The following is a 22615-nucleotide window of genomic DNA, read 5'->3' as shown; positions in this document are numbered from 1 at the left end:
ATATAGAAAATGGTTTGTTGTTATTTATGGAGTCGAAACTAGTGGTATGAATGGAAGATGGGAAACAAAAAAAACTTAATTAAAACTATGAACTACTGAATTTACTTGTTATAGCAAACACTCTTGGTGCAACTTAGACACATCATCAGTGTTGTATCCTGGGTTCATAGGGTGTTTCGGTTGTCGCAACAGACACCCTCGCCCAGGCGACCCAGCCAGGGTTGATCAGACCCCGGCTTGTGTCTAAGTAGCATGTTTAGCCCATGGATCTCCCTGCTTGATCCGCCACCTTGACTCTTTTTCTGCTGCGTTGGTGATGTCTCTGGTGGCTTTCCTTATGTGCAGTCCCTTCACTCCCAACATTTTCAGTGCCCTGATGAGAGACGAACCCTCTGCACCCGACCTCGATTGGGTTGCATCGTGTCCTCCATCCCCTGCTTCGGCATTCGCCTGCCAACTCTTGGCGAATACTTGGCCCTCTTCCTCTCAAAGGCCTCCTCCATCCGGTCTTCCCAGGGGACAGTCAGCTCCAGCAGGACCACTTGCTTGGTTGTTTCGGACACCAGGACTATGTCTGGCCTGAGTTTGGTCGCCGCGATGTTATCAGGGAACTTGAGCTGTCTTCCTAGGTCCACCTTCAGCTGCCAGTCCTGAGCTGTTGCCAGCAGCCCCCCTGCTTGAGTCCTGCGCTGCTGTGGCTTCTCCCCAGCTCTTACAAAGGCGATGGACTGCCTTGTTGGTTGTTGGTTTTTGCTGGTGGAGATCCCTGTGCTTATGACTTCTGCAATGACCCGCAGCACCTGGTCATGGCGCCAACGGTAACGCCCATCTCCAAGTGCACGTGGGCAGCAGCTTAGGATGTGCTCCAACGATCCGGCTTTCTGGCAGAGAGAGCACAGTGGAGTCTCGGCTAAGCCCCAGCGGAAGAGGTTGGATGGGCTTGGGAGTACATCATACACCGACTGTATAAGGAACTTGATCCGATGTGGTTCAGATCTCCATAGCTCTCACCATGAGATCTTCCGGTCAGCTGCCTCTTCCCATCGGGTCCATGCGCCCTGCTGCCGCATCCCTACTATCCTACTGCAGCGGGCTTCCTCCACCCCTGCTCGGACCTCCTCCTGGATCAGCTGTCGCCTCTCCTTTCCCTGGGACTTGTTGTAGCGAGGTCTTGTATTACTTCCAAGACCTGCCTGTCCAGATGCTACTGTTCCCACCAGCTCACTGTGTCGCAACCGTGCCTCAGCCTTGTTGACAGCCTCCTGAGCCTTCCACTTCCTGCCTGTCCTCACTTCTATGCCTGCCGAGGAGACCTTGTTGTCGGTGGAGTCCCTGTACAGCAGCACTTCTCTAGCTCGGGTAACCATAAACTCCTCCGTCAGACTACTGAAAGGCAGTTTTAGTTTGTTGTTTTTCCCGTACAGGGCAATGCTGCTGAGGCTTCGTGGTAGGCCCAACCACTTCCTGAGGAAACCGCTGACTTTCCTCTCGAAGCACTCGACGGTTGTCATTGGCACATCATACACCAGCAGTGGCCAGAGGAGTCGTGGCAAGATGCCGTGCTGGTAGATCCAGGCTTTAAACTTGCCTGGAAGCCCGACTTATCCACCCCTGTGAGCCAGGTTCCCACCTCCTCTGTTGTTGATCGGAGTGCTGCAGTGTCTTTTAAGGTGCAGTCGTAGATTTTGCCCAGACTCTTTACTGGCTTCTCTCTCACAGTTGGGATCCGGACACCTCCTATCGTTAAGGGAAACTTGTCTGTTTGTTTTACTATGTTGTAAGAGACATACAGGCTGAAGATGTGCTGCACGGTGTGTTTGAGTGTGTGTGTGTTGCAGAGGGGGCGGTTCACATGGGAGTAGGCGTGTGTGCGTGCGGAGGTGTGTGCCTAAAGGTGGGCACTCACAGGTGACGCAGATGAGAGAGAGAGAGAGTCAAGGTTGGAAGTAGCCGTAATTTTTGTTGACCGCTACAGGCTTCAACGCTACACGCTTCAACGCTACAGGCTTCAACGCTACACGCTACAAGCTACACCATTGCTCCATGCGAACACCACGTCAAAGGAACACGACCTCCCTGCCAGGGCGAGACGGACACCCCCAAGTGTGATCAGCAGTGCATCAACGGATACTCGCCGTCCTATCAGAAAGACTTTGGAAAGCGCTGCACGCTACACTGTGCTGTTTGTATAACAATAAATGCACCAAAAGCATATCTGGATCTCAGCGTATCTGTTATCACAAGGAAACCAAAGCGCGTCATAAATCTACGTACCTGAGGACCCAACCTCATACTCTCAGCGGCGAAAAGTTTGTGTTTGGAAGCCGCAACATTTGTCAACAAAAAATGGCGTAGAATGAAAATCATCAAGCCGCATCAAAGAACCAAGTCGTCACGCACCGACCAGCCTGAGATAAGTGCCACACCACGCCATCCATTCACCTGGGAACAGGTAGGCCTGAACCTGTTAATGTTTGTGGATTAAGGAATCCGCTTCAATTGGAATGCATTGTGTCAAGTGAGGACAATGTATTAAATGGATGTTACGCTGGTTGCATTGGCGCAATGATGGTGGCGCATATTCTCTGTGCTTTATTGGATTGTGACGTCAGGACTTTGTGGAATGTGGCGGCTGATGTTGTCTCAAGACCTGCTCATTGTTGAAATTCTTGGATCGAATCTGCTCTGTCAATGAATTGAAATGCTATGGATGGATTTGAATACGCTCTTGAATGAAATATGATTGTTTTGCTACATACAAAATTACAATCCAACGGAAATGAGTCAAATAAACGCCGATGCTGAATGTTCAAACATGGAACGTGAAAAGAGGGAAATTAAACTGACGGCCAAAGCTATGGAAAATAAAATCGAACGGTTGCAGAATGAGCGCAAAAGTGCCGTTAATAAAATCAAAGAGCTTATTCCGCAAATTAAAGCGCACATGAAATCAAAAGAAAATGTAACTGAAATCCCATCACAACTGAATAACTTGAATGCACTGTGTAAAAAGGCCACTGACCTGCACAACGAAGTATTGCAACTTCTTCCCGATGATGAACATAAAAAACAAAAAGAGTGGTTTTCTAGCATTATGGATTACAGTGATGCATTCAAGGAACGTGTGGAAAAATGGATAAAGGAAAATCCGCATGAAAACTCAAATGAATTACCACTACATACAAATACTTCTGAGCAACCAACAAAGGAAATAAATTATGCAGTACAAATTCCTGTCGAAAAAAGCAAGAATTTGTCTGTTGCTGACCCTCCAGTACCTGTCACCACTGAACAAGATCCTCAGGATGAACTACAGCCCTGTGACAGCATCTCAAATGCAACCAAGAAATCGCGCTCACATCATTCCTCATCTTTAGCTTCACGCTCATCTGCTCGCTTAAAAACGGAAACAAATCTTGCAATTTTGGCAACAAAACAAAAAGCATTAAAGGAAAAACATGCATTGGATGAAGAGGAGTTAAAGTTACGCAAAAGAAGAGAACAGCTTTTACTGGAGAATGAAATCGCTGAGGAAATGGCAAAACTAAGTGTTATAAAATCACAAAGCAGTGTCGGCAGTAAATCAAAGTCAAAGGTTTCAGACGGGATGAACTCATACTATGAAAAGACATGCTCAAAACAACAACTAAAACCCAATGCAATTGAAACCACACAGACAGTTGTGACGCCTAAAGTCACTCACTTACCTGACATAAAACATCTCCCAGATCCTTCTTACATGCTCCAACGTTATCTTACAATTCCTGAAGATCCTGTGACTAATGTCACACAAACTGATGCATCACAAAACGACAGTGTGCTGGACATAATGAGAAAACAAAATGAAATTTCAACACTCTTGATGCAACAACAATGCCTCTCAGCACTCCCAAAAAGGGAAATTCCCATTTTCGATGGTAACCCACTCAAAAACCATTCGTTTATTAAAGCATTTAAAAATGGAGTTGAGCGAAACACCAGTAACAACTGTGACAGACTCTACTTCCTTGAACAATACACCAAAGGGCATGCAAAGGGACTAGTGAGGAGCTGTCAGCACATGGAGTCGAGCAGAGGATATGTGAAGGCGAAGGCTCTATTGAAAGAACACTATGGCAATGAGCAAAAGGTGGCAGCCGCATACATGGAGAGAGCTTTGTCATTGCCCACTATTAAAGCCGAAGATGGTAAAGCCCTTCAGGAGTACGGCCTCTTTCTGCGTGGATGCTGCAACGCTTTGGAGGATGTGCAGTATTTAAATGATCTTGACACACCCACAAACATGGTGGAAATCATCAAAAAACTGCCGTACAAACTCCGAGACCGCTGGAGGTGCGACGCATGTGACCTGCAGGAAAGGTACAATAGGAGAGCAAGGTTTGTGGACATTACCAACTTTGTTGAAAAACAAGTAAAAATCTTGACAGACCCTGTGTTTGGAAACATTCAGGACACTGTTATGACAACTAAACAAATGAAACACAAACCACCCCCTCGCACCAGCATCAGAGGAACCAGCTTCGCTACCACAGTGAATCATGTGGAGAGAACAGCTCAACCTGTGAATAAAGCTACAAACATAAAACCACCAGCCAGGAAGATCTGTCCCTGCTGCACTGGAGGACACACATTGGATGTGTGTGCTCGGTTGGAAAAAATGGCACACAAGGAGAAAATTGACTTCCTGAAGGAAAATGGTGCTTGTTTTCGCTGCCTGTGTATAGGACACATAAGCAAAAATTGCCAAAGGAAGATTTCCTGCTCGAAGTGTGGCCTAAGACATCCAACTGTGCTCCATAAGGATAGTGTGGCAACAGCAGAACCGGCTGAGAGAAGCATCCAGGTTACAGTGGACGACACTTTGGTTTCCAGTGTGCTTACAGGGGCTGGTGAGACAGATTGCAAGCTTCCTATCGTGCCGATCCAAGTGAAGGCGAAGAAGGGCAATAAAGTCATTCTCACATACGCCTTTTTGGACCCGGGAAGTACTGCAGTGTTCTGTACTGAGAGTCTGAAGCAGAAGCTCAATTTGTCTGGGAAGAGAGCCAACATTCTTCTCAGGACCATGGGGCAGGAGAAGGTGGTCAGTAGCTACATTGTGCCAGAGCTGGAGGTGGCAGCACTTGAAGATGACAGCTTCATTGAGTTGCCAAAAGCGTACACTCAGTTGTCAATGCCAGTCCACAAAGCAAACATACCCACAAATAAGGATCTGACAAGGTGGCCATATTTAAGACACATCTCCTTACCACAGATTGAGGCTGGAATTGAGTTGCTGATTGGAACGAATGTTCCACGAGCCATGGAACCGCTGGAAGTCATCCGCAGTGAGCACAATGGACCCTACGCTATAAGGACGGTGCTGGGCTGGACGGTAAATGGACCACTGACAGGAAACGGTGGAGAGGCCAATTACTGTGACCAGCCAGTAACGGTGAACCGTGTGTCCATTGTAAATTTGGATGAACTGTGGCAACAGCAATTTAAAATGGACTTTCCAGAATCTGCTGTGGAGGAACAAGTGGGTCTGTCCAGGGAAGACCTGAGGTTCATGGACATGGTCACAAAGTCAGCCAAACGGGTCAATGGTCATTACCAGGTTGCCCTGCCTTTGAAAAATTCAAACGTCTGCATGCCAAATAACAGGAAAGTGGTGGAACAGCGTCAAAACCATCTGAAGAGGAGGCTCCAGAGGGATCCAGTGTTTTACAAGGAGTATAACACCTTTATTAATGATCTGCTTGGTAAAGGCTATGCTGAAAGGGTTCCTGATGCAGAGCTGGAAAGAAGTGATGGCAGGGTCTGTTACATACCGCACCATGGTTTCTACCACCCAACAAAGAGAAAACTCAGAGTTGTTTTTGATTGTGGTGCCAGTTACAAAAGACAATCTCCAAATGAAGAGCTGTTGCAAGGGCCCGATCTAACCAGCTCACTGATTGGAGTTGTGACCAGGTTCAGGAGGGAACCTGTCGTCATCATGGCTGACATGAAGCTATGTTTTCACCAGGTGCAAGTGCCCCCAGATGATACTGATCTGCTGCGATTCCTCTGGTGGTCACAAGGAGACTTGAACCAAGCACCATGTGAATACAGGATGAAGGTACATCTTTTCGGAGCTACATCCTCCCCTAGCTGCGCCAACTTTGCCCTCAAGAAATGTGCAGAGGATTTTGGACATGAGCATAAGGTGGAGACAGTGGACAAGCTGCAGCACTGCTTTTATGTGGATGATTGTTTGGTGGCAGTTGCAACAGAGGAGGAAGCACTGACCCTCTGTCATGAGCTCATGTCTCTGTGCGCTAAAGGGGGATTCTGTTTGACCAAGTGGCACAGTAACAGATCTGTTCTGGAAGCGCTGGACAAAGGAGTACCTGCCTCTGTTACAGGAGCGACAGAGATGGACTGGAGTCCAGAGAAACCTTGTCGCAGGAGATCTAATTTTTCTTATGAACAGTACTGCACCTCGTAATTCTTGGATTATGGGACGTGTCTTGCAAACCTTATCGCAAGGGATTTGTGCGTCAAATTCGGATTAAGACGAGAACCAGTTGCTTGGACAGACCCATATCCAAGGTGTGTTTGTTGCTGGAGAAGGAGGAGGCAGCATGAGGACAGTGCTGACCTCTATATGGACTTTGTGTTTTGTTTTTGTTTTTATTACTTGTGCTGGACTTTGCACTAATTGGTCATGACGACCAGAAGAAGGAATATTTGGTATAATGATTTTTCATGGACTTGAGCAATTTATTAGACATTTTTTGCATTTTCGTTGAAATTGATATGATTTATTATGTCTCCTATTGTGTTTGAAATGTGAATTATTATGTGAGTCCTAATAATTAGGGGCTGGTGTGTAAGAGACATACAGGCTGAAGATGTGCTGCACGGTGTGTTTGAGTGTGTGTGTGTTGCAGAGGGGGCGGTTCACATGGGAGTAGGCGTGTGTGCGTGCGGAGGTGTGTGCGTAAAGGTGGGCACTCACAGGTGACGCAGATGAGAGAGAGAGAGAGTCAAGGTTGGAAGTAGCCGTAATTTTTGTTGACCGCTACAGGCTTCAACGCTACACGCTTCAACGCTACAGGCTTCAACGCTACACGCTACAAGCTACACCATTGCTCCATGCGAACACCACGTCAAAGGAACACGACCTCCCTGCCAGGGCGAGACGGACACCCCCAAGTGTGATCAGCAGTGCATCAACGGATACTCGCCGTCCTATCAGAAAGACTTTGGAAAGCGCTGCACGCTACACTGTGCTGTTTGTATAACAATAAATGCACCAAAAGCATATCTGGATCTCAGCGTATCTGTTATCACAAGGAAACCAAAGCGCGTCATAAATCTACGTACCTGAGGACCCAACCTCATACTCTCAGCGGCGAAAAGTTTGTGTTTGGAAGCCGCAACATATGTCATGAGTACAAAAAAATAAAAGAAACAAAATCATCATACCAAAAATCTTCTGTTAGTGAGTGTTTGTTAAAGAAAAAGGGGGGCAGAAAATACAGTGTTTGTAGAATAAATAATAATTACAAAGCAAAATATGAGCATTGTTATATAAACATAACCTTTTATTTCTTTTTCAAACATTGAGGTTTTCAAGCGGTGAATCTGTAAGGTCATCTTTATAGTCAGAAAACACACGTAAAAAGTTAAAGATTTGAAGGATTGTTACTGCTGTATAAAACATATTGTTGGTCAACAAGGCACTGAGGTTGTCACACCCTCATTTTTTGTGTACAGTCTTTCAATGGCATCAACGATTGTGGACGGCTTTTGACTCCTCCAAATATGTTTTTGACATGAGACAGCTGCTCCTTCAGCTCAGCCGGCGCTCCGTTTTGGTTCAGCTTCTCTGTGATCTGCAAATAAATTACAATTTTAGGATCTCCTAGATGCAGAAATATTTGAAATAATAAACACACCTCTCTAATTACTTATGCTTGTCTGGAAAGTTACTAGACTAATTGTATAAAGTAATCTCAACACAGAAGTTAAGACACCTGATTGTTTCAAATCATTTCACAGATCTTATTGAAACATTGCAAGATTAATCTTTTGTTCTAAAGTAAACACTATTAATTATAGAAAGCGTTACTAAACTGGAATCTCTTCACACATTGGATATCCAACTTGGAGAAGAAATGGCACATGCCAAAAAGATTCTCCACAGACTGATAAGTATGTTCCTGAAGTCTTCATCTGACTCGGAAGTAAGAACACCAACCTCTGAGAAGTATCTCAGGACGAACTTGAAGAGCTCTCTGAGGACAGCTGCTGTGTTGAACTCCCCCTCATGTTTCTGTAAGTAAAGACTCAGTAGTTTATATTTTCTTACTAATTTTGAAAATTGTAAAACATGTCTACCTCTGACTCTTCTCGCAAGAAGTCCTTAAATTCGGCCTCCTTCATGGGAGGCAGGTCTCGGATGTGTTTGTAGTACATCTTCACTTCCTTCTTAAACACTGGGATGTCTCTGGCATACAGGAGCTTGTTGGTTGGTGCATGCTGAAACAGTCGTTGAATATCCATTTGGTTAGATATTCTATAAAAAAAGTCACTATAAAAAAGTGTGTACTTCACCTTCCCCAGCTGCATCTCACTGAGCGAGAAAGAGTCCATGAAGGCCTGAGCGATGACGGACAAGCAGCCATCCAGATGTGACTGTTTCTCCATGTCGAACACAAACTGAGGGTTTTTCATGATGTTGATCCAGAAGCGCAGCGGCAGACTGTGTGAGGAGAACGATGAACCAACACTGCAGAGCAACTGTTGGGAGCCAGGACTCTTCACCTGTTAGTCTTCCAGATGTGGAGCACGTCTGGATCTGTGATCTTCATGTTGTCGGCCTGAGTGTCCAGGAAGTCAAAGAAGTATTTGACGGCTAGTGGCGCCCGTCCTTGAGACAGACCCCAAATGGACCTGAATAGGTTTTCCACAAACGAATGCACGGCCACCTGAGAGTAACACCAGCTTACGTTAGGGCGCACTATTTCCATTTAGCTGAAGCTGACACTAATTGAGACCTGTGTTTTTTCTTCTTCATTCCCTACCACCAAACTCAGTCTCCACCTTAATTTTGTTTGTCTGTTTGTTTTCTCCACAACTATGCATATCAAAATGTCAATTCAATTCAATCTTTTAACAAGTCATGCCCTTTTATCTTTCAATTCTTCTTCTCGTCATTTGCTTATGCATTGCATTTATGCTATTTTTGCCTTTTTATTCACTGTTTTTTTTTGTTGTTTGTTTTCGTTTATGTGTGTCAGTCTACACCAGAAAACATTATAATGATAGAGGGGGGCAGATAGAAGAACATACTTGTTTCTGGCCCTTTTTCAGACATTTCTTAATTTGTGGATGCTACTGTCTTGTTGTTGTATGTGATTTTCGTCCGTGTTATGCTCTTATGTTGGATTCATTGTTGTATTGATGGTAAATTTCCGTAACCTATGCCAGGATCCCGTTTGTGGACTACAGCTCTGCATTCAACACCATCCTTCTGTCTCTGCTCAAAGAAAAGCTCTACCAGCTAAATGTGCGTGACATCCTCCGTAGGTGGATCATAGACTTCTTGACGAACCGGAGCCAACATGTAAGGCTCGGTACAACTGTCTCGGACACTTTGACCCTCAACACCGGATCCCCTCAGGGCTGTGTTCTTTCCCCCTGGCTCTTCTCCCTGTACACCAACTGCTGCACTTCTAACCATCAGTCTGTTCAACTGATAGAGTTTGCAGACGACACCACCCTCTTCACTGACGGGGATGAATTCTCCTACAGGAGGAAATTGATTGGCTGGTGTCCTGGTGTAGCTGCAACAACCGGGAGCTGAACGCCACAAAACAGAGGAGATGATTGTGGACTTTCTGGACTAATCTGGACTTTAAGTGGGAGCCAACCATCAGCTCACTCACCAAGAAGGATGTTCAGAGGATGTTCTTCCTGCGGCTAATGAAGAAACACCGTCTGCCGACTATGATGCTGGTGCAGTTTTACACGGCCATCATAGAGTCCATCCTCACCTCACGCCAGTGACTCCAGCAAGAACAGACTGCAATGCTGCTGAGAAGGTGATCAGCTGTGGACTACCAACTTTTCAAGACTTAGGGACGAATCAAAGCTGAACCTTATCCACTTTGTTACAGACTTCTTACCCCTCTCCCCTTGGGCAAGAGACTACATTCAATTCGAACCAGAACCTCCCACAGTTCTTTCTTCCCCTCTTCTCTCTAGTCTCATCGTTAAACATATGATTTCCTTTGATTATCTTTTCATTAAATTGAAGCAATTTGTGATTGTGAAAAAGCTCCTCTTGAGCATAAAATGATAAAACTGATGATTATTATGAGTAAAGGTTCCTCTTGCCTTTGTGGAAAGCAGCTTGGTGAGGTGAACTTCCTTCACTTTTAACTTCTTTCTCTCTGGATTCTTCCCCTGGTTCTCATCCACATCAGGATCAATCTGTAAGAAGGTTTTTACACAAATTATTCAACAAAGAGTGATTTTAGGACACGTTAACATTGCTGTGCCAATTCATACCAAATGGAAGTATTTCCCAGAGAAGTTCTGATCATCTAGAGTTGAAAGAAATTAGAATTTCAAGTCAAACTCACAACCTGGGTATATTATTCATTTGGTTTTTGCACCACTGACTGTTGAGTCTGCAGCATTGAACACATGTTGTCGTACAGTACTTGATTTATCACGATGATTCAAGTCAAAAATGTTCTCTACTTCGTTGTTACCTTTGACACTCTCCTGGTGGCTGAGAGTGGATTTACTTCTTGCAAGCACTTTGAGAGTTGCTCCATCAGGGACCTAAAGATTAAAGTTTAACCAAAGATAGAAGAAATGTCTTTAAAAAGTTTGAATCTAGTTCTATTGTTAACAATTTCAATTTTAAATGGTTGAATAATACCTTAATTTCCTAATTCTTTTTTTTATTGTTAGTATTACGATTAGATGATAAGGAGAGAAATGCTGTTAACAATATTTTTTATAATGAAATTAAATAATTGCTTTATTATACAAATTTCAAATATATAAATAGGACTTTTAATAAGATTTTTCCCCCAAAAAACAAATTGTTCACACACTTTTGTATTAGCCTTCATTCACATGATTCAATTTTTTAAATTGCATTGTTGTTACTTTCATTACCTTGTAGTGCTTAAGTGTATTGAGCATGGTCACTTTGCCAATGACCTCTGAACTTGCATCAACTTCTTCCAGAGACACAAATAATCCTTCGCGTTCAAATTCTGAAAAACAATTAGAGATTATTATTGTAAATGGCTTTGTAACTTAAAAACAATAAACAACTTCACTTAAAAACACAATCTTACCGATACAAACCTCCCTGATTGGTATGTTGTAAGTGAAGCCGAACTTAGCCTTGAAGGTGGACAGGATCTTTTCTTTCACCTGATCCACCGCATCACAGTCCAGGGCATTGACCTCCAGCGGCTCACTGACCTCCCCGTCACTGCCCACCGCAAAGAGAACCTTTAGTTTCTGAGGAGAACATGAGCAGAATCTGCAACTATGACATTATCAAACATAATCACAATCAACATTTTCTCAGCAGCTTGCTGCTAGTATGAAACAGACGTTAAATAACACTATTGAACAAAACAGGTTTACCAAACATGAAAATCATCGATCAAAACAAAAAAAAACCAACAGAACACTATAAAGACACAAAAACTAGTCACCAGGACATTAAGTAAGTAAGACATTGTCAAAATGTCATAGACAACTACTCATTTTGAAAATCTCACTTCTGAGGTGGGTCACTTATAACAAATCCTTTACAGATTTATAAAAGTACATTCTGTTTAACTAACGATGAGCTTAAGCTCGGTCAATCCTTTGCGGGAAATGACTAATTCATTATAAACAACAAGAATCTCCAGAACACAATAAATCCATCAACTGCAAAATAATAACTAACAAGGAAACATAAAAGCTACAATCAATACATGACAACAACAAATAGCAAGTAAGCAAACACAACAACAACGAAACTGAGTTGAAAGATCATTACATCAGCACAAAAAACACAAAAAACAACTGCAAACCAGAAAGTGACCCATAACGTAGCCATGTGGTGTGAAGCAAACTGATGAATAGTTGTGTGGCTCGTTCTATTGCACAGCAACAGACTGAAACATCATTAGTCTCCAGCCAGCAGGCTTGTGGTAAAAATACAGTGTCTGTTAATGGACGGAAATGAGCCTAAATTGAAGCCGTGGTTGGAGAGATTTGTCAAAATGAAAGCAGGAGGCAGCCAGAGCGTAATATGTTAATATTCAGCCTCTGAAATGAGATGTGTTGACTACAGTCAACAAGAACAAGTTGCGGTTTCTGTTGAAATTGGAGCTTCGTCTTCCTATAACCCACTTCCTGCAGAGAAGTGTCAAGATGATTCTGAGAGGTGTACAATATGCTGACAAACAGTGTGGGCAGTTACATCAGAGTGGTAATGCATCATTCATTTTGTATCACTTTAAATGTAATTAGATACATTAAATATAACTGTATTTAGATTTTAAACGCGTTACACTACATTTATATTACTTTTGCATGACTTTTACTAAAATATTGTTCTAGTGCTTTTAGTTAATAGAGCTACATCGAAAAGTGCTTTACAAATATAAATTACTTACTATTTGCACTGTTTATTGCAAACTTAATTCTTTCTTGAATAAGTAGTAGTATAAGCAAAATGACAGGTAGTGTAGTTTAAACTTTCAATCATGATGTAAGTATTGAAATCTATCCTGAAACTGAACTAAAGTTGACATGATATTTACAGATTTTAACTTTGCATGTTGATTTAGGAAAACATTTACAAAGTACCTTTGAGAAGAGAAAATATGTGAGATAGCAGACAAATCCTGAAACTGACCCAAAGAGACCCTTCCTATTGTGATACAAACTGATGCACATGCTGACTGTGGCAGGGGTGCCAGTGTTCACAACATTGCAAGTACACTGTTCCAAGACTTCTAAGATCAGAGTAGAACTTCCAAGAGAGAGGGAAGTCTTCGACCAAACTTTGGATAACGGTGGATGGTGAATTTATAGGGAGATGCACAACAACAAAAAAACATATTTTCTTGAAAGTCACCCCACTTAACAAAATAGGGCGACTTTGATTGGTGCTATTGGGGTCGCATGAACTTAATTGTGTGTCATGGATGCTCGGGTAGCTTCTTTTCTTATGTAAATAAAGTCTAAAAGGTCATAAAATGTTATCTCTTAAAAGGATTCTGCCATCGTTAATCTTTCACAGTTAATTATAAGTTAATTTCATCCTACACTGGCTTGCTGACCATTCATTATTGATATAATTGGTGACATTAGTTAGTGTTCATTTAATAGACTGTTGAGAGCCCAGCTTCACCATTGTTACACCCCATTTCCAATTATGCTGACTCATGTTGAGGAATCAGTTTCACTAGGAAACTGTGTGTGTCTTGTGCATACCAGTATGTTGAAGTCCTGAGCCTGCCACAGCAGCCAGTCCTCACTGAGTGTGTAAAGAGCTTTGTCCGTCACACAGTCCACGGGTCCTTGACTGATCTGCTGAGTCAGAACGCTGACCATCAAGAACAAGTGTTGACCCACACTCTCCTGCAGAGAAAAGGAAGCTGATTGTCCTCCACTCTCAACTATGTTAACAAATCTCTTACTGACACGCAGAAAGCCGTAGAGGCAGATGGAAATCCAGTTGGTTAGCAGCTTCTCCACGATGGACTCTGTGCGGCGCAGCAGCAGTTTGGGCTGAGTGTTGCTGTTGCGTTGCATTAGGTCCTTCAGGAGAACCTCCATCACCTCTGTCAGGTATGTCAGCTTACTGTGGAGAGCCACAGAGAGCAGGGACGCCACCATGCACCTGCAGATTCACCTCAACTAAATCATTTTCATTTCGACATCTGATACGGTACGCTCAAATGAAAATAATAATCTCAGAGGTTCAGAGTCCTTGTTTAATGCAGAAGTTATTTGAAGTCTGAGGAAGAGGATTTCACAATAAGGAACTTGGTTACAAGGCAAACCTCTAGGTCACTCTCTGTCACCATGACATGTCTGAAATGATTCTTAATGTTCTTTACTAGAACCAGTTATATAAATAAATAGAAAATAGCACTGACTTGTCTCTGATGGTGAATGTGCTCTGCTCTTCAAGAGCGTGAACCATCGACGTAAGGAAGAGCTGATCCTGGATCAGCTCCCACAACCCTCGGCAGCTCTCGTCCAGCTTTTCGCTGCTTCCATTCTGATCCATAGCAGATACGGCAACACGTGAGCAGAAGATCCTTCAAAGTTACAAGATCCAACGTTACCTGGCCAATGTCTGCAATACATGCTGCCATCATTGCATCACTCTGGAAAGAAAAGGGAAATTGCAAAATGACACGTCAACAACAATTATCTTAACAGAAAAATCTAATTAAAAATACAAGTAAAGCAGTGATCATTGAGGGTATTAAACAACAAAAAAAAACAACAACACGTTAAGCTTTAAGAATAAATATAGTCACAAATTAATTATATAATAATTTTAATTAAGTGTTACATTAAGTGATTTGGTCATGGATACTAATTTGGGATTTTGCTTGCATTTAGTGATTCATTCAGTCATTGATCCTGTGATGAGTGTATCTTAAGCGTCTTTTTGCTTCATAATGTATCGTTTCGTCTTCAATTTTGTTTATAGTTTTATAGTTTTACCTATTCATGAATGCACTGACATTCTCTTTGTTGTTGTGTCAGTTAAGCTTTTATACATATCTAGGCATGTTTGTTATTTCAGCGGAGATGTTTATTTTCTATTATTAACTGTTATATTTTGAATTTACTATGAATGTGAATGTATAAAACACAGCTTTTCTTTCGATTCAATGAACATTTGTTCACTGAGAATATAATGAATTTGTTATCGAAATAGATCCATATAATGGTAAGAATCAGAGCGAATAAAAATCGGAGTCTCTTCAAACAAAGCAACCGAAAGACTACAGTTTCTCCTCACTTCTTGTTAATATCATCTCAGTGTTTGTTATGACAATGGTTGTTGTTGTGCCTTTGTTTCAGGATCCTTCATTTGATGTGTGAAAACAGTTGAAATAGCAGAAACTTCCTTTCGGGTAGTCATTTCCCCTGTTGTGAGCGTTCTGTTTCACACTTCCTCAATCACATCTGTTGTTAGTAAACAGTCCGTGTATAGAGGGGGATTATTTTAAACTAGGCTGACCCTTTTTGTCTTACCTCAGGGAAAAATATTCTTGAGGCGAAATGCTTATAGTCAAAGAAAGGAATGGCTCCGTTGCTTTGAATCAGGTCTGTTCTCTCCGTCTGCAAGTCCACGAAACCTGTATTAGGAAAAGATCACACATTCATTGTTGCTCAATATAATTTTGTCAATAAAACACTTGGAACATATAACCTTTCATAGAATTTCGATAACATGGCATTCATTGATGAATAAATGATCTAAAGTGTTGATGTTCAAGAGGAATTTTTCAAAAACTTTAATTTCACACTTAAACTGTTTTTTTTGAATCTCGTAGCATTTTGCATTTTGGTGTGAAACAAAAAGGAAGGTCAAACTTTTCAACTAACTTTACTAATGTTTTTTTAAAAAATAATTGCAGCACACCCTAAACATTATATTAGATTAGCTTCCGGTCTGTTACCAAAATAATACATTAATATACTGTAAAGGAGAAATAGAATTTTTTTGAGTGATGATAAACTTCAAGGCTCTTTCTGATGAACCAAAAAAATGAAGGTATAACATCACAATTGTTATGTGCTCAGATGACAACAAGGTTTTGTACAGGTTTCATCGTTGCCCACCCGGAAGACTAGACAGATTCATGGATAGCAGACTCAATATCAAGGACCAGTCACTAAGAGCCGAGAGGACCGAAGACCAAACGTGTTGCAACCATAAAGTCAGCCCATGAAATATGAATGATACGAGTTGGCTTGATAAAAAAATACTGTATGCTCTGAGGCTGCAGCACCAGCTGTAACACTCTCTGTTGAATTAAGTATACAAATTGCAATATTAAAACTAAGCAATTCTCACAAGAGCCAGATGAATCCATTAAAGTACCAAATCCACCTTGTCTGATGTCATTCCTTATGTCCATCTCCAGAACTTCCATTCGCTTGTTCATCTTGACGGTTAGTTTCTTCTGCTGCCTCTTGTAAACTATCACCACCACTGAAATGTTGACCAGAAAAGCAAAATCAGTATTAAAAGTGAAGGAGCCAATGATGTGAATGTTATACAATGTAACTGTTACCAATGACAATGATGAGTATCAGCAGCAGCAGAATGAGCAAAATCAGAAGGGACAATGAGGACGCCTGCTTCAGTGTTACCGTCCTGTCCCCGTACATAATCTGAAAGCAAATGATCAGCATTTCAATTTGAGTTTCCATGCATTAATTTCAAAATTACACAAAAGGTATTTTAGACCTCATTTCGCATGTTGTACTTACAGTTGCCATATGGCACTGAATTATGGAAATCACCAGATTTTACTGAAGATTATAAGGGGGCTTCTGCTACCCTTTTGCCCTCTTACAATTAACTACAATAGTACTTCTAATGTTTCATGTTATATATATATATGGTTTGAATTTCGAATTACGATTGTTCACATATTCTCATGTTTTATTATTATTTCATGAGCTGCAGTTTCACCTCTGGGTCTCCAAACTCTCGCTTCTTGTGCTACTGATGTTACAGAGAAGTGAACATACCTTAAGCTCCTGAAATACTTTATCTGTGTTCTGGATTTCACAAGTGAAAAACTCGGTGCTGTCACTTGACTCTCCAAAGATATTGATGCAGGGGTACTCTTCCTCATTTTGCACCCCCCAAATGGACAACTCTGCTGGTGTAATTTCCAGATTGTCGACTTTTTTCTGCAATTCAAGAACATAAATACCCTTGAAGATCCAGCCCATCATTTCATTCATTTCAGATATGTGGACCCACCTGTATTGTGATGCTTACGTCGTCCACCTTCTCTGTGGCTGTGAAGCTCATGAAAACAGGTTCCGGGTAGTAGATGAGGTTTTGAGGGCAAGATAAGGTTTGGACAGCAACTTTGAGTAACACAGATACTGTTTTCGCCTCTTCAACTGCTGGGGTATCATACGTCAGATTCTTCAGAAAAGAGGAGATGATTAAATAAACCAGGATGAGATTAAAAGGTCACATGATCTGCCAGCCTGATGTATTAAATTAGTGGGAGAATTGTGTTTAGAATGATGTGTAAAAGAAGAGTTTATATAAAATAAATAAATCGCAGAAAGAACAGCAGTTCATAACAATGTCAAAGTTAATCTTAAATGTATTATTGAATTACAAGTTATTTAGGTATATGCATTATTCTTGTCTTCAATTGAAAGGAGAAATGGAAATTATTAGGAATATGTAAAATCAATCAAAAAATAAATTGGATGACATTATAAAAACATGAAAAAGTGCTGCATGTAACCCTGGACCTGGTCGAATCCTAGCAATCATATAAACTGTGTGGATATTTGTGAACTCACTTGGCCGGTCAAAGAGAATTTGATTTTTTGTGGCATTTGATCATGAGAAATCCCTTCCACAGTCTCTAAATAAGAGCCTGAAAGTGTGATCTTCCTCTTTCCACTGAAAGAGAAGAGAAGGAAGTGATGAGATAATTATCACACTTGCTGACATGTTTTGGCAGGAAACAGGAAGGAGACACGGATATCATGCAATTTTTCTTAACTTTAAATAAAACATTAATCATAACATTTAAAACATTTGATATATGAAGAGAAATAAAATACTTTTTTTGTCATTTTTTTTTTAACATTTATAGATTACAAATGAAAAAGATAAGATCAGTAGTCTGGAACCGATATTTACAAATTCAAGTCTTAACCAAAACTAGAATGTTTGCAAATGTCATGAAAATACAAAGAATATTCACAACTGTTAGAGAATGTTTTATTATCAAATGAGTACAGCTACCTGATCCAGGAGCTGTTGGGTGAGAAACCACTGCAGGTTGGCGCAGATACATAAGTGACTTTTGCCTTTCCATGGCAACTGCCATCCGGAAGCAGGACACATAGGTTGACTACACCTTTTCGGTCTGTTGGGGGGACGCCAAACACCAGATGTGTCTGATTTTTGTTCCATACATCAGACCTGAACAGAGCACAAAATGAGATGTTAATGTGATCTCACACTCCTGACAGGGAGTACTCACTCTCGCGGGTCACAGTCCACCTCAAACTGAATCCTCACTTTGGTGACTAGATCGAGGTGATCACCTGACAAGACTACCTGATTTTTGCCATAGAAGGACACAGCGTTTGGTGTAACGGAACTGATGCTTGGTATCTGAAACGAAAAAGACACAATTAATCAATGTTTTATTTTCTCTTTTCAACCTCAGTTGGGGAGGGAAGGAAGACTCAAACACTCACAGAACCATTAATGCTCGGGTCCACAGACTGACAATCACTGACCTGCAAAAGGATGATGTATGAACGGATGAATGATATTCACAACCTTTGTGCCTGAATAATTTATTATTATGGGAAAACTTCATACAGTTACATCTTTATCATTTTCAGTATGCCAGGAACACCTGTTTTTGGTCCAGCTACACCCAACTGCAACACATTGAAGACATCTGGGAAGGAAAAGCAATCGATACAATCACATTAAAAAATAAATAAAAACAATTCAAGTGAATAAAACACCCACATGAATAAAGAATTGTATTGTGAAAATGAGTCTTACAGAACAGAGGTGGGTGGTCCCTTGATTTCTGTACAGTTTTGAGGGGTCACCCTTTCCTCTATTGTTGAATTCCCGACTCTCATCCTGACATGGACAAACTCTGCTCCTGTTGTGGCAGAGCACCACATTAGTTCCCTCGTTGTTTCAATTAGGCTGACGTTTTTAAAATCGAATCGACTGACTTTTTGTGAATAGAATATTCTTGATGAGGAGACAGGTGCATTCTGGGAAACTGGGCAGAGTATCCGTCTCACAAATATTGCCAGACCCTCCAGCAAAGTGACAAGCGAATTTATTGCGGACCTCTGAGCCCACAGTGATGTGAGCCCGGACTGTGAGAGTAATCTGAGTAAGGTAAAAGCTTTAGGTTAAATTACAGTTAGTAGGTCTGTCGACTCAGTAGCTGGGGTACCTGACTTGGGCTTTGCTCCACAAGCTTGTAAGAGACCAGTCTCTTTTGGTAGGTTGCAGCATACGAGATCCAGTCTTCACCCCGACAATCACCAACAAACATGCACCTATATTGTTTAATGAAAAAAATGAACAGACCATTTTAAAGGCTTGTAAATCATCAAAACTTTGGTTTAAGCTTCCAAATTTGATTTGGTAATTTAATAACAGTGGGGAACATGTGAATCCATATGTTATTACTCCCCAGCAGATGATAATATCTGACCTTTGTTCAGGATTACACCAAACACAGGCTGGGTCCTGAGCAAACCAGCACTTCTCCAGAGTCGTCTTTGAGCTGCAGTTGGAAAGCAAGACACGCTTCACCTGCAACAGATCAAACAGTTCAACAGTTGGTTTCAGACCACAACTTGCACACAAGTTGACTGAAACATGCGGCCGGAAACATACCTGGTTTTTGAAGACTGCATACAAGTGCCTACCATCCATGTCGTCAATGTACATTTTCGGAAATACTTTGCGATCGTTGCTGGTGCGGTACAGAACTCTGGGACATGTTGTTTGAAAGTTGCTGTCCACAGTCAGCTGACAGAAACGAGAGCAAATGAGAATCATTTTACATATAAATGAATTGAAATAAAGTAAAGCTATAAATAAATAAATAAAAAACGGCCTTTCTGTGGTTTCTGTGTGTTTCATTTAATGACGCTGTGGTAAGCCATATAAAAAGTACAATCTCACACAGGGTGTTACAAAACTAAAATTCTGAATCATGTTAGAAGATAATGGCAATACTGTGATGGCAGAGAATACTGCCAATTTTGCCCTAAATCAAGTTGCATCAACCCCAAGCTGGTCAAGAAACAAATAAATTAAAACCAAATTGATGTAAATAATAATGAAAGGTCTCCTATTGTACAATTATGTGAAAACAAGTCATTATGAAGCTTATTTTGTAAATAAATCTTCTTTCAATATTGTAAGAAGAAGAGAGGTTACTGGCACAGCACGGATAGACTATAGTAACATTCAGGACTTGCATACTACTTTACCCTAAGTATAGGACACTTTTTTCTTATAACAAAGGATATTATTGTAGTAGCACCTGTATGTTTGCCATGTGACTTACAGACAGAAACGATATCACAGCAAGTGCAATGTCAAAGTTATTGCTTAGTAAGTGGTTATTATCAAGAAAACATGAAAAATGTCTAAATATAATTTCTTAAATGAAACTATTTTGTTCTCATCATTCAAATAAACAAGACATGGATGAAAGCGAGGGAGGTCTTCACTAGTGATTCTTGAATGTTCAGTGGTCCACTCAGGAAAGAGGCTTGAGTGTCTTTATCTGCAAATCATTTCTCGACTGTCTGTCGTCCAACATTAGTGATTACATCTCTCTAAACCACATCCTTGAATCTAATATTTCAATCTAGCAGGTCTTAACTTAGCTTAATGCAAAGATGTTCTTTTCGATGCTTAAATTATGTGAGGCTTGTAAAGATATAAGTGCTATTTGAGTCCTACAAAGTACAGTCAGATATTAAGAAGACTAATGCTGCCGATAGAGTTGAAATGACACAGATAATGATTCAATTCAGACGTGTACATCTGTTAGGCTTACCTTTATTAGCTGACCGTCTCCTGTTCCGATGTAGAAAACCATCCATGTCTTGACTCTTGTCGCCAACACAGCTGTCATGTAGTTCTTCCTGTACAGAGCTTTCTCTGCTTTGATCACTTCTAGCTAGAAACAAAAACATGTGCATCGTTGCTGATACATGTATAATAAATATTAAAGTGATCAATCTATTTTATTGTGTTAATGAATGGTCTGGTCAGAGTGTCACGTGACCACCAAACAGTTTTACAGCATTAGGTCAGAGACATTGTTTTCATATAAAGTACAGAGAGACAAATTTATCTTTTTGTAAAAAAAGAAATGGCAACAACGTGAAGTTGACGCCAATTTGCAGTTAAACCGTTTTGACAGTAGGACTAGACAGAACATGTTTAAATCTTAGGTAACAGTGACTTAAGTTAAATCCAATCTTTTTCGAGGTATCCATACCGTGTCGTTGCATTTAGTAGCCCGGTAAATGAAGTCCGGGTCACAGGTACCTCGTGACTTCACTCCAGTGATGTCGAATAAGACCAACTCGGTGAGGACTGGTCCTCCATCCAGGCTGAACACACCTGCCCAAAGCACCGACCGTGGACTCTGCACCGCCGATGACGTCACCAGTCTGCTTTCATTCCAGGGGTACTCAAAGGTTGCTCCACGCACAGACTGAAACGTTTCAGACTTTTTTTCCGATCCATCCATCCAGACGAGACGAACTCTGACCCCCTGTTTCTTCGGCCCGTCCTTCCTTGCATCGACTTTTGGAAACACGTTGGAGAGCAGATAGATCACGGAGCCAAACTGGAATCCATCTACGAACTCCACATCATGTTTGTGAATGTTCCGCAGACCTGAGGTGGACAAGGCGCCTGCCTTGGAGAAGATCCCTCTCTTGGCCTCGTCACTGGTGTCGTACAGAAGAACCGGTACAGAATCGGTGAAAGTGGGGCAGGTGCTTACCTGTGCGGTGCCATGTGCCGGGAGGGTGAGCTGCTCCAAGGCTACTAGGATGTATGTGACCTGGTGTCCCTGAGAACCCTCCATGTTCACTAAGAAGTGCACAGACGAGCCATTTGGCATTCTTGGACCCACCAGGATGTTCTCCTTGTAGATGAGAGAGTTGACGTTGTTCAGGTCCAGCACCTCACAGTAGCCACACACCTTCTCCATCACCCCGCAGCTGACCAGGGTTCCATTCCTCTCAAAGGGCAACAACACCTTGACAGTGAAGGTTTCATTGACGAGCTTCAGATCTCTCCTGTGCGCGACCTCCAGGTCGTGCTGGAGCTGGTACAGACTTCCATCCGTGGCCACGAACACGGTGTTGTTGGACACGAGCATGTGGCGCGCGTCCCCGTCAAGAGTGAGAGTTTGACCAGAGGTCATGCTCACCCCTCCAGACACCCCGAGGACGAGGCTCCACACAAACAGCAGCGACATCTTGCTCAGATCATCCCGTGTGGCCTGGGCCTGCTGCCTGGGTTGACAGAAAGCAGAAGTGCGTGTCGTAAGTAGGATGCACAACTGTGCGGTTCAAACACTCCACTCCCCCATTGCGAAAGAAAAAAACACTGGTGTACTCTCTTAATACAATTCACACCTGTTGCTGTTCCAATTGTAAGCCCCATGTGAGCAGGACCCAGGACCATTTACACGTGTTTCATTGTTTTTTTAGGGATGAAACAAGAAACCCAAAACAAAAAACTAGGTCTATTTTAGACAATGTTTTCTAAATTAAAGTATAGTACATTTTT

At 41.8% G+C, this 22615-nt stretch overlaps 1 protein-coding gene and 1 pseudogene across 3 annotated transcripts; both read right to left on the bottom strand.

Moving 5' to 3' along the window:
* Window positions 1–225: 225 nt before the first annotated feature.
* LOC148084949 (uncharacterized) lies at window positions 226–2580 on the bottom strand (annotated as a pseudogene).
* Window positions 2581–7566: 4986 nt separating this feature from the next.
* On the bottom strand, window positions 7567–22558 carry plxnc1 (plexin C1). Of its 3 annotated transcripts, XM_087787949.1 has the most exons (32): window positions 22047–22558; window positions 21309–21965; window positions 20862–20984; window positions 19685–19819; window positions 19500–19600; window positions 19236–19341; window positions 19006–19168; window positions 18824–18929; window positions 18632–18713; window positions 18505–18546; window positions 18285–18418; window positions 18044–18223; window positions 17593–17695; window positions 17030–17200; window positions 16792–16956; window positions 16329–16428; window positions 16145–16246; window positions 15283–15386; window positions 14358–14399; window positions 14166–14290; window positions 13708–13906; window positions 13498–13644; window positions 11352–11520; window positions 11167–11267; window positions 10752–10824; window positions 10546–10580; window positions 10372–10467; window positions 8797–8960; window positions 8587–8734; window positions 8371–8511; window positions 8231–8305; window positions 7567–7865 (listed from the first exon to the last, which is right to left on the bottom strand). In XM_087787949.1, exons 1-32 carry the CDS (start codon window positions 22299–22301, stop codon window positions 7722–7724), a joined length of 4488 nt encoding a protein of 1495 aa, XP_087644075.1. In that variant the 5' UTR covers window positions 22302–22558; the 3' UTR covers window positions 7567–7721. The 3 variants fall into 3 exon arrangements, with proteins under 3 accessions (XP_087644075.1, XP_087644072.1, XP_087644074.1); XM_087787946.1 differs by having other exon boundaries at window positions 21309–22558; XM_087787948.1 differs by having other exon boundaries at window positions 18638–18713; window positions 21309–22558.
* Window positions 22559–22615: the final 57 nt, after the last annotated feature.

This window comes from Callionymus lyra, chromosome 3 (assembly GCF_982586985.1).
Source record: "Callionymus lyra chromosome 3, fCalLyr1.hap1.1, whole genome shotgun sequence".
NCBI classification, from domain to species: domain Eukaryota; kingdom Metazoa; phylum Chordata; class Actinopteri; order Syngnathiformes; family Callionymidae; genus Callionymus; species Callionymus lyra.
The sequence above is the reverse complement of the archived record's forward strand: the minus strand, read 5'-3'. Positions and strand labels throughout refer to the sequence as shown.